Below are 12,553 nucleotides of genomic sequence, written 5' to 3'. Positions count from 1 at the left end.
TGTGCCCTCACCCCTCCCCAGATTGAAGGGATGAACACGTCAGCAGTGTCTGTGTCGCACGGTAGGTTGCGCAACCGCAGCTTTGACGCTGTATATACACTATATAGAGCTAGTTAAGGCATGGTTTACGGATGGATAAAACCCTGGAATGTCTGCCGTTTGCGGCAAATCCAGCGTTTCCTTTTTCTCTTCACTTTTTACTCGCACTAAAAGGGTCAGCACAGACGTATCGTGTTGTCTCGGTGACAGCGCCGAGCATTTTTTTCAAAGTGATGGAAAATGTAGAATCGCGTTACCACTGGACTAAAGTGGGATGAATGAAGAAGTCCAGCTGTCTTACATTGAGACTGATACTTGGCGTAACACTCCCCGCGGCCAACACTGGGCTGTGTGACCAGTACTGATTAAGAAATACTTGCCAGGGTTTGTTTAAGCAGATTTGTGGCACACAGAGCGCTGCTACAAGACCCCTTCGAACAACTGTAGTCCAATTGAACTAAGCACTATGATTTAATTGTGACAACTCAATGCTGTGGTCCCAACACACACACACACCAAGCACACACACAGAACTCCTCTCCTCATCTCTTTTGACTCTGGTGCCTGTTAAAACATGGAAAGTCCTCATTCATTCTAGCCATCCATAAAGCAAATATTGTTGCACATGCAGCTGTTGATCAGTCTTCCAATACCGTCTTGTGTGGTCAGTCACGGGCCATTTGAGTTGCACAGCACGGCTTAGCCACCTGACCTGAATGCATCCTGGAACCCTCATCCTTCTCAGGCTCGACTTTATTTCCTCACTTCTCCACAACATTGATATGGAGGAATTTGTGGACGGGGCTGCGTTGACGCATCTTTTCATCTGTGATTTCCAAAACCCGCTTTGAACCTTGAAATCACTGGCTCTTTTTACTCAAAAACTCTGCACTTTTACTCTTTTCTGTTCAAACACCACCGGCAGGAAATGAGCATGGCAGTTTTTCACCTTCGGCGGTAGTCGTTGGGCCATAAGAAGGGCGCCTGAAATTGAGTTCTCCTGCCCTGTAGCATCACACACACACACACGCACACAGACACACACACACACACACATACACACTCTTGTGGTAATATTCTGCTTCAGTGTTGTATTAGCAGCCATAGTTTCCATGTCAATGCTGAAAATACAAATAGTGTGAGCAAGAATGTAACAGACAAAATGGTAACAATGGAACATGATGTTGTCATTTTTCCAGAACCGATGTGAATTTGAATCGTTTTAATCATGTCGTTCCAAAATGCAGTGAAAGCAAATCCAAGCAGAACTTTTTTTTTTCTTTTACCAAGTACAGGGTTCAGATTATAGGCAATCTTATTAGTAGTGGTGATGCTTCACATGCTGTACATTGCATCAAAAGTCCCGGTGAATCTAATAATTCTGAATAGACTCAGAAGGATGTGTCCGATGATGAAGGCTCCCCTGTGCTCTCCAGAAATATTATAGTACACAGTTGTGCTTCGGGCTCACAGAGACACGCATTACTGCTTAGCCATAAAAGTCCACTTAGTTTAACAGCAGCAGGAGAGCTCGGAGGACACTGCCAGTGAAAGCCCGGGCAGCGTCTTGTGCGGTCAGCTCAGTACTGGGCCTTTTGTTCACTTTTCATGACTCCTGAGGGCCCGCTAACACAGCCTGCGAGGCCCTTGGACCCACGTTTTACTAGAGCTCTGACGGTCACGCACTCCAGCTACTGCCAGACATTTACATTCCCCAACTTAGGCGGTAGGGAGACCACATTGTAGCTTGGGCCACCATAGAGGAGTGTGTGATTGCACTGCGAGGTGCGAAAGCAACGTGTGCGTGACACGCACGTGTGCGTCCGTACGGGCTTTCATGAAAAACGATCGAATGACAAGATGAGCTGTGATCAATGAGCTGTCGACAGAACACTTCTGACCTAGTGGAAAGCAAGTCCCCTGACGTTCCCGGCCGGTTTCAGGCCACCGGGGCGGGGGGCGCCGCCGCACAAAGAACGCTCTGTCTCTGTCAGGATTCCCCTGAGAAGCCTCGCGCAGGCCTCGCTCACCTTCCGCAACACCAGCCTACTAACAGCACTTCATCTGTCTATATTTGCTTGAACCAGTCGTGATTATGTTATTACCCAAGCTTTAATATGCTGCTGATTGCTTCTCATTATTCTGTCACCAGTTATATTCGCGTAGATCCGCGGGGACAAGGAATTAATTGATAGCGCAGAATTGCAACCTTGTTGTGGACTACACTGACTGTGCAACAGAGTTTTCCTCTGCGCTGGCTGAAAGAATGCAACAGTTATAGTATAATTCAGGCACTTCTATATGAAATTGATGTCGTTAAAATAATAATGTTTCCATCTGAGCAAAATAAATAGTGCTGAATGTAAACAACGGTGTCACTGTTACAAATTAATTTTCCTCCAAATGACAACTTGGCTTGAGAATAACTGCTCGGTGTCTCTCCATAACACTTGACAAAATAACGCTTTGTAGTTTTCGGAATGCGAGTCCCGTAATCGTCGAATGATTTATTGTACACTTGAGAGAATTTTGTAGGTTGTAAAGTATCATTGGCCAGCTTGTACTACAAAATGTGAGCAAAAATTGAACGCCACATCAATTATCTTTATAGATTCTCCTGCAAAGCGATGGAAATATAGCTTTGTGAGCACCAACCACACTGAAGCCTTGTTGCAATGTCTTGGTCCTAGTCTGTGAGTTGTAAAGGTTCTGTGGAGCAATATTGAAGCTTTAAAAGTTGTTTAGTTTTGTTTACTTTTGTTTTAAACATGATTTAAAACAGCTCCCATATACTACAGGTTTTCGAGATAGAACAACTTGGCATTACTGAATGGCTTATGTGTCACGTTGGAGGTTCCGCTGTATTATGCAACACAACAAATGCAGAACCGATAGCACAAACTTGCCAAATTTGTCTCCTGAGCCCATTTTATTCAGAATGGCTATTGGTATTTCATCACGGTGCAAGTGAACGAGATCACTTCTAATTGCCATTTAATCTAAAAAGGCTTGCCAGATCTTGTAGTCGATGAAAGACAGCATGGAACACATCCAACCACCACACGGCTGATTTACTTTGTGCAGACAGTTTCTTTCGCAGTTTGTTTGATAACCTTCACGTCACCATATGCAGTCTGCACTTTTGTCACTGAGGGGGAAACTGAAGAAAACCCAGAGGGGTCTTAAAGGCCTGCTGTTAGGTAATGTTGGAAGTGATAGGCTCTCCCTTGGGGTTGATTAGTCTCAACCGTGTAACTTTCTTTTAATAGGATATGACCCCTCAGCGCCCCCTGACAACAAGCGGCCCACCATTCCTATCGCATTCCAAGCTCAGCCCGCAGACTCAGCCTAGCTGCTGTTTAGTTTAAAATGCCAGCAATTAACTGTGCTATGTCAGGCATATTCTCAGGCCGTCCATTGCTGGGAAACTTGTTGCAATTGGTCCCCAGCAGTGTACTTGAAGGACCAGTAAGTGGGTGTCTATGTTATCGCAGTATGCTTTTAAAAAGCCCACTGATGATTACCACAGCTATTAGCCGATTGTTTGGCCTTGGCAGTCAGTGCAGAAATATAAAAAGTGCATTGCAAAACATTTTGGATTATTGTTTAAAATAACACTGTTACATAATTTGTGAGAATGTTTTTGTTTGTTTTACATTTCTTTTTTTTTTTTTTAGCATTTTAACTGACTTATCCCTTTTGTTCACGTATGGGACTTTTGACCAAACCACATCACTTTGCCTTTTGAAATATCGCTAGTTTAATGCTAACACTACGTACAATGCTTTAGACAGACCAACAAGACTAACATAGGTTGCATTTTTGTTTGCTAATTTCCACCCCTCCCACTCACACACACTAACACTAAGACAAAGGTAATGACAATCAAATGATCTTTCTCATAACAGTTGAGCAAGGCATGTGAACCAGAAGGAGCAGCACAATGTTAGTGGGCATTGAAAAATAAAATCAAAACTATTTAAACCTTTACATTCCATTTATTCATTGAAAAAACGTATTACATAAGTTTGCGTTGGTGTCTTTTGGGTTCTGGAACAGATGAATGGTATTTCGATTCATTTTAATGGAATAAGAGGAATTGGGATGGTCGTGGACTGAGACTCCACTGCGTTATTTTCAATAAATGATTAAACTGTATGGCTAAGTAGTGCCACCACCGTTTTCATTACTCTGTTGATCACCTTTCCATGGTTGTGTGGCTAAATGCCATATTTTCATTCATGGAACTATGGTGCCAGGATTTGTTTTGCCTTCCACAAAGGCGACACTAACAAACCCGTCACCTAAATAACAACTTCTTACGGTAAAAGCCTCATATATCCAGACTCACCAACAGCTTCATACCCCAGGCTGTTAGGATCCTGAACTCTCTCCCCTCCTCCACCCTCGGTTGCATAACGTATTTATTTATTTGTTTATTTATCTATTTGTATTTATTATTTATTCATCGCACTTATTTATTCATTACAATCATATATGTATTGTATGTGTATTGTATGTATTGTGTTTTATGTGTTGTCACCGTGGGACAGTGGGAAACGTAATTTCGACCTCTTTGTGTGTCTTGGCATGTAAAGATATTGACAATAAAGCTGACTTTGAAATATTTATCTCCAACTGCTCACTCAAAATTCACCGCATTGGCATGCAGATATTTTAAATAAACACTGACGGTGACCAGAACAAGGGAGAGCCATCGCTCTTGACGAGTGATGATCCACTCTACTATCTCTTCTGCGCTCGGAGGCCTAAACAGTTTAAGGTCGTGTTTGCAGTCACTTCCTCTGGGTTGTTAAGCTGATGTACAGTTTGACAGACATAGAAGGAAACCAGAACATGGCGGGAAGATTGTTTTGACCTGATAAGTAGAGATGGGTACGTTTGGAAGACAAATTGAGCAAAGCACTAAAACGCAAGGATTAGTCTCGTATTCTGACTAGCTAGACAGATGCCACATGCTACTAAATTTTGTGGACCCATCTTTACAGTCTCTCCATGGATCTTGACTGATCAGGTTACTTTCAATGGTGCAAAATTGCACTGAATCACATTGATGTGATATGTCTGTTAGTATTTTACCCTTCATCTAGTTAAATAAGGGAATCAAAACCTCACGTTTGCAAAAACTAACATTTGCAGTACATAAACTTTTCATTTTAATCATCATTTTAAGTTGGGTTGGTTCTACTGACGAAAATAACAGTCTTATAAATCCACAAAGAACTTAAAGCGAGTGGCTTCAAACAATAGTTGTTGTGTCCCAAGTTGTTTAACGCATCACTTTGTAAATATTTTGAAATCAAAGCCAAACTCCTGATCTTATGTCTCTTGTACTGTATATAGAGCTTGTTATTTGAAACCCAAATATCTGACGTATACAACAAAAACGAAGGAACTGTCTTTGCCGTTCCACTACTTCTCCCAAATGTGATGATGCTCTCTGCCTCATATTTCTTTGTTTTGTTATCTATAGACTTCTTTTAGTATTCAGACCGAAAAAAAAAACACATAACTGAAATAGCTTGTGTTACAACTATCATTTAACTCAAATGTATGTCAAGACTGTCAGGAAAAACATGCACTCTGGTTTTAAAATGTCAGTGATGACAAGCTGTTACTCTAAAGTGTTGTATTTGAATGACAACTCGAAAAGTTCTTTAACAAGAGTTGATTGATAAGACATTTTAACCATCTCTCGGTCTAAGCCGCAGGGTTGTCGAACTCATTTTGGTTGTGGAGGACACCGTGGTTATGGTTTTCCTCGTGGAGCTATTAATGACATAAATAGAAATGAATGGCCGCTCATACTATCACATACATACAAGAGAATCCAATGATAACAATTTCAATAATTTTCAAATTTATTTAAAAAGTGAGATTGTGACAAAAATGATAACAATGTCTCACTGTTATTAAAAGGAAGACAACTAACAGCTTTGATATTTTAATAAGAAACATTGAGTTGACACATGATTTGCCATTGCAGGCCACATATAATAATGTGGTGAGCCGGAGCTGTCCCCCGGGGCTTGAGTTTGACACCCTTGATCAAGGGATCAATGAGGCAAGCATAGTTCACTTGTCAAGTCTTGCTACGTCAAATTTCCACTTCAATCAGGAAATAATTTTCTTAAGCTTAAGTAACATACTTGATAAATGTATTTTCTCATTTCAAGTAAATTTTTTAGAATGTAGAAAAACCTCTTTATGATGCTGTGCAGTTTGAAACTAAAGACTAATAGTAGGCTATTTTTTTCCAATGTACAATCCGAAAGCACTCGACTATTAATGCATATGTTGCTTTCACTCTCAGCTTTCAAAATCGTACCAACTATTTATTCTTTACTTAATGTGCATCTCTACTCTGGAGCCAGTGTCGATGTTACTTAATGCACGACTGACCTCTCCCAAGTGCGCAGGATCCAAAGGATTAGCAGTGTTTACCTCTGGTAGCATGGAGGTACCTTTGCATGTTAATGATGGGAATTAATAACCTGCTGACGCCCAAGAGATAGCTGTGTTTACTCCCGGCCTGAGACATGACGGTCTGCCCCTTGCCCTGAAAGGTTTGTGTTTATGTGTCTCTTACAACCATGATAATCTCCTTCTAGTGGAAAATTATTCCTCTCAAAAATATTTGTTTGGTTTCTTTCTATGGCTTGCCTGCTGGCATTTCAGGGGTCATGTGACTTGCTGAGATATTAATATTACTCAATAAACGCAGTATTTATGTTCTCCCAGACTATATATCTGTCTTTCTGGCTGCAGTTCTCCCTAACACATGCTCCCAGGGCATGAGAACACAGTAAATCTTTGACAACCTCACACAAAGAATAAAACTCTTGAACGGGGGTAGAGAGAAATGCAACACCTTACAGTAGCCTGACCTTCTCCAGGTGCCATAGACGTGCATGCACCAGATACCGGGTGTGGCCGCCTTAATGCACAAAGCCAGAAATAAAGAGTGAGGCTATTGCTTTTCAGCAGCGAGACCCCCAGGTGACCTTCCTCATCGACCCCAGTACGACCCCATGCTGAGGAAAAGGGAGAACTGGAGCAGTCGGTATCACTGCGAAGGAGTCAGATGCACAGGGAGTGCCAAGACAAAAGTTTAAAAGGAGCCGTTGTCATTGTAGCCTCTGTAAATCAGCAGCGAGGTGACAGTCCCGTTTCTTGGATCGATGTGCCCACCTTGTCTCCTCAAAACTCCTTCTGCATTAGCGCTCTTTCTGTGACTTTAGCCTGGAGTCTCTGTCCACTTATTGTTCCTGACTATCTTTGCTTGTGGTTTGTCTGCGTAAGGTCAAATAAAGGTTCTTGACTTGGGGGTGGAATGTGTCCAAATGGGCTTGAATGCCAGTTTTGGGCTACTGATTCAAATGGCAACAATTTTACCTGCCAATGGACAAAAATAGAAGTGATGTAAACAAAGCGCAACAGTGAAGGTCATCCACCCACAAAAGATAAGACACGCTTGGAAATTACGTCGAGTGATTTATGTCCTTGCTATTGTAGTCCTGATGCCATCTGATTCTTTATCGATCATTCAGTTGGATGATAGCTTGCTCGAGAGACAGATGAAGATACAGTATACTTATTCTACTATGGATATTTGGGAAACTAGGCTCTTCATCTCCTAAGTAACACAGGCTTGATCATCCGTCCATCCGTCCATCCATTCCTCTTTTATTATCTTGGTCAGGGTCACAAGAGGAGCTGAAATTAACACTCTGAAACAGAGTACAGAGTCTCTGTGATCAGAAGGCATCGATCCTGCTTTTCACCAATGACCTCACTATTTACAGTCCATGAGCAATTTAACTGTTTACTGTTGGAAACATAAAAACGAGCGGTAGCTGTCTCTTGGTTTGACAGCAACGTAACTATCAAGTTATGTGTTGTTGACAGGCTCCTTGCGTCTCTGGGTTATGTAAACACTTATCCGTGCTGCTGATGTTGATATATACATGATAGTTAACCTGAGGTGAGAAGCGCCAGCCTGCTCATGTGTCACGCTTGTGTTTCATCCCCAGTTGACCTGGAGCACATGAGGACGGTGAAGTCCGACAAACACCAACGCTTTTGCCAAGAGAACACCGTCATCAGCCAGTTCGTGTCTGCCAAGACGGGGGACTCGGTGAGCGTTAGACACCAACAGATTTTGATCAAACTTGGCCGGGTTAGTGTTTCATGTCATATTTCTCTCTTCAGGTGTATCTCTGTTTCCAGAGGGTTGCGGCTGAGATTCTTGGTGTGAAGCTGAACAAAGCGGAGATAGAACAGTCCCAGGTGAGTCATTCAAGTTTCAGATTTCAACAAAATCTCTCCCAACACGTTTTGGATGTTACTTTCACCGCCTTCCTAGATTAATTAATTGACCCAAGAAAAATGGTCAGTCACGGTATGTAACATTATGCTGTTTGTAATGGAGGTCACTGGGAGTGTGTTAGGTCAGCGGAGTTCACCTCACGCTGTAAATGACCTTTTCTTGCATAAACACTGGTTTGTTGCGTCTGCCGCAAGTGATGCTCTACCTGCCAATGAGGCTGCCCATCTGTAAATAAGACCCACATTGGCCACATTAACGCGTGCAGTCAGAGGTTAAAGGTATGCTTTTGCAGGGGTGAGAAGGTTACTTTGGCCGGCTGATTTATTTGGTTTATCTTCCCAACACGCTATGTTGGCCTAAAAGAGGCTCAGGGCCTGCCAGTGTGACCGGGTTGCCCAAATGTGGCAGCTGTAGGATTTACAGGGTAACCTCCCCCAGAAACATTAACCCTCGCAACGATACGAGCGGTTGGAGCCACTCTGACTGGGTAGTGCTTGATGAGCTGGGGCCTGCAGGGAGGTCACGGCCCCGTGAGAGGAGGAGAGCATGTAAGGAGAGCACTGGTCAGATTCTCAAGCCCATCATCACCACTGCCACTACCGCTGCCTACTGACTAATGGAGCCGTCTATCTACTTTGCCCTTCCTCCCTGCTGTCACAAGAACAAAGTACTTTAATCCATGTTTATCTAGCGCAGTGAGAGGCTGTGTGAAGAACTGAGTGATAGACTGCGGTTGCCTTAATTAAGGAACACTACATTGGAATAAAATCCCTGTAAAGTGAAGATAAATGTTTTGTAAATTTACAGGACGGAGTTGCTAAAAACCCTTCCAAATTTGAATGATTTAAGAAAATATCTGAACTGCAAAATATATCCGAAAATCTCCAGTGGCTGGGTTATATTGCCACGCTACGATGAGAGGCCCTCACCACCAAGCTAGCTTGCAAGCTAATAGGCCTAGTGAATAATTACAGCTACGTGCACACCGCAGGTCTTAATGCTACATTCAGATTTTTCGTGCAGTCTGATTTTTGTGTGTGTAAGCGTTCACATACCATATTTAATGCAACCTCGGTCAGTTTGGTGTGCAAACATAGTATATGGCCCCAAAATGCCTGCATGTGCAAAAGAAAGAGATGTCACTGCTCATATCCACAGAAGAACGTTGAGTCATGACTAAAAAAAGATCAGAAGAAATAAAAAGGTGAAACCCAGATTATTTATTTATTTGTTTTTTTCGTCTGTTTGTTTGTTTATCTGTGAATAAAACTAACCAATCAAATGTGCAATGCTGACCTGAATATATCTGCAAAATGCAGTACTACAAAATTCTTTGTGTTTTTAGCGGTTATCTTCAGATTTTTTATGTATTTTTGAACAAATGTCTGAATTCACTTTACACTATTGAAAACATGACAACAACAACAACAAATCTCAAAAATAATTACTACGGTGGAACTTCGAAGATTGTATATAGTCCTTTCGGAACATCTGAGATTAACTGCTACATTGTTCCAAAACTAATGGAAAAAGAAAAAAAATTGCAAAAATTCCAAGGAATTCCAATACCACAACGTCCGTGATGCTTCCTATTTAAAAAATAATTCTTTAATAATAATGACTTTAATTTGTTGTTTTTGAAAAGCAGTTCAGAGAATGGATGAATGGATGGGAGGTCTGCTCTCTGTGCTTGTTTAGAGGTAGAGGAATTGGCCCAGTCAAGCCTCATTATCAGCTGTCATCTGTAGCAAACTGAACACAAGGGTCACGACCCATGACAGAATTATATCTGGCCGGCTGCCCCTTCCATCTTGCTCCTCTGTCTTTGAGATCAGATAGCGAGCCCTCAGATCCGTCACTGGCTTCACCACTGGGCCTCAGCAGCTCATTCATCAGCCGGCACAATGTTTGCACGCTGCTAATGGGACATAGCTGCTGTTTTCCTTTCACAGTGATGTCATCTGTTTTATATTTCCATCCTTCATTTTTTTATTTATTTCACACCACTGTTTCCTGTCCCCGCCCTCAATGTACCTGCCTTCATTCTCCATTCTTGCCATCACTGTTCATTTTTAACTCATTTCAATCATTTTTTTTATTACCCTCAATCTTTCTGCTGCCTGGCATGTGTCGTACCTGCTCAGAGGATCGTGAAGGCCGAGCTGGTCAACTACCCTCAGGATGAAGGCCCGATTAGACAAGAGAACCGCCAGCAAAGCAAAATATGTTTGGTTCAATAGTTTGAAGTACGTGGCCACAGTAGCATACAGTAGATGAGTCTCATAGATGATGATGTAGTTTCCCTGGTGTAGTGGACCTACTAAATCCCCAAAGAGTTCTTGGACTTTCAAAATCATATGATTTAGTCCAACAATATGAGCTGTGTTGTGCTAAACCAACTACTAACTATATAGTAAGCATCTATGTTGAGCACTATATATGATCAAGTGCCTAAATTTTTTTAGATTAACATTTCATAATAAAAAATGACCTCCTATTAGACATATTAGACATTTTCAACCAAAGCATGTTTTTAGAGCTGTCACATTGTGTAAATATTGGTATTTTACGTACTACTACTACATACTACTTTTGTATAAGATGGTCTGTCTTTGATGACCCAATATTTATGAGCTGTTAATATTCTTCATCTCAGCTGTAGCAAAGTATTGAATTCGACCTTGAGTGGGTTGTCCCGGAATGCAGTTATGAGAACAAACAATGACGTGACTTACGAGTATGTTTCTTTTTCTGCGTTCTTGCAGCGTGTGGTGAAAGCGGACATCGTAAACTACAGTCAGGATACGGTGGCCCGAACGGTCAACCACCCTCGCAGCTCCATGTGTGCGGTGCAGTGAGTCGACGCAAAGCCACCATGATGCCATCTTGTCAATCAGTCACTCAGTCAGTATTTTCCTCTCATGCTGACTTGTTCAAACTGTGTCATCTGCACTTGTGTGTGTCAAAAAAAAAACCTATCCGCTCTCATTTTAATTCTGTGATTCATCTGCCGATCAGGGCGTGAGACTAAGAGTAAGTGAACTCTGGCATCTGTCGCTACCTCGCAACAACAGCAGAGTGGATTCTTGGTTTAATGACGAGGTGAAAACCATCAGGGTCCCACTACAGTTTTGAGACAATTCTGAATGTGGTGCTTAAATTAACTAGCGTTTTGTTTTCCACACTACACAAATGAGCATCAAGCAAAAATTAAATGTATGTATATATTTCTTTCGGATTCTAGTTAAAGAATGCTCAGCTATTGAAAGTATTTCCTCTACAGATTTGTCTTGACACACTTCCTCCAAATTCAACGGTGACAGTGTTGATAAAGCCTTAGAAGAAACGTTTACATGTATGTATCGTTAGTGAAGAGTGATGTAATTAGTAGTTTATACACTATATGTAAATGTTGACATTTAAGCCTGTCATCTTGTCAAAAGCTCTACCGTACCCATCGACGACAACAGAAATCATTAAATGTAAATAAAAAGAGATCTTGCATATGTACAGTTTCAACTGATGAACATTTAGCTGGTTTGTGTTTTGAATAAAAGTTTTATGTTGAAAACGAGAATATGGTTTCAAGTACTTTCAATTACAAACTATTAGCAGTTTCTTTGCAATGTTTTTCTCTCATCTCATCCATGCTAACAGTGAACTAATAGGGATGTTGAAATTTAAGTACAAGGACTGAAACACAACCCTCCCTATAAAGTCCTAGCCAAGCTGCTGCTGGCTAATGATCCACCTTGTCTTTGTTCTGTAAATCTTAGCTAAAATATTGTCTAAATCCACTCTGGACAGATGATACAAACACCTTATAAACTCTTGTAAGCTCTATTAATTACTAAATAGCATAGCCTTTTGCTACAACACGGCCTTTTTTTTTTTTTTTTTAGCCTCATCAGTGTCACTGAAAGCAGCAGTGGATTAAGTGCCTTTGAAACTGCACAGATAAACAAAACAAAAGACAGTATCTCTCCAACCAGGTGTCAGCTCCAAAAAGGTCAGAAATGGTTGGCCCAGCTGCGGTCGCACAGGCTCCACGTGCATTGTTTCGCTCGACTGGACGTCTTAGGAATTGTCTTGGCTGGATTTTTTTTTCATTGAGAGCTGTCACCAGTGTTGACAGGCAAGAGTTGCCCTTGGCTTTGCCGCTGT

At 41.6% G+C, this 12,553-nt stretch overlaps 1 protein-coding gene across 2 annotated transcripts; it reads left to right on the top strand.

Annotated features, from left to right (window-relative positions):
• Positions 1 to 8,058: 8,058 nt before the first annotated feature.
• On the top strand, positions 8,059 to 11,958 carry LOC147036964 (ras-related protein Rab-28-like). 2 transcript variants are annotated; one of them, XM_085905204.1, is made up of 4 exons: positions 8,059 to 8,197; positions 8,272 to 8,349; positions 11,155 to 11,293; positions 11,408 to 11,958. In XM_085905204.1, the coding sequence occupies exons 1-3, from the start codon at positions 8,066 to 8,068 to the stop codon at positions 11,245 to 11,247; spliced, it is 303 nt and encodes a 100-aa protein (XP_085761330.1). In that variant the 5' UTR covers positions 8,059 to 8,065; the 3' UTR covers positions 11,248 to 11,293; positions 11,408 to 11,958. The 2 variants fall into 2 exon arrangements, with proteins under 2 accessions (XP_085761330.1, XP_085761329.1); XM_085905203.1 differs by having other exon boundaries at positions 11,155 to 11,958.
• Positions 11,959 to 12,553: the final 595 nt, after the last annotated feature.

This window comes from Syngnathus leptorhynchus, unplaced genomic scaffold, assembly GCF_054491065.1.
Source record: "Syngnathus leptorhynchus isolate UIUO unplaced genomic scaffold, UIUO_Slep HiC_scaffold_351, whole genome shotgun sequence".
Lineage (NCBI taxonomy): Eukaryota > Metazoa > Chordata > Actinopteri > Syngnathiformes > Syngnathidae > Syngnathus > Syngnathus leptorhynchus.
The sequence above is the reverse complement of the archived record's forward strand: the minus strand, read 5'-3'. Positions and strand labels throughout refer to the sequence as shown.

Bases quoted from the DNA above. Each gene is read 5' to 3' on its own strand.
- LOC147036964 (XM_085905204.1), top strand. From the start codon at position 8,066: ATGTGTCACGCTTGTGTTTCATCCCCAGTTGACCTGGAGCACATGAGG. The intron at 8,198-8,271 runs GTGAGCGTTAGA...TTCTCTCTTCAG, and splicing joins CTGCCAAGACGGGGGACTCG to GTGTATCTCTGTTTCCAGAG. The intron at 8,350-11,154 runs GTGAGTCATTCA...GCGTTCTTGCAG, and splicing joins CGGAGATAGAACAGTCCCAG to CGTGTGGTGAAAGCGGACAT.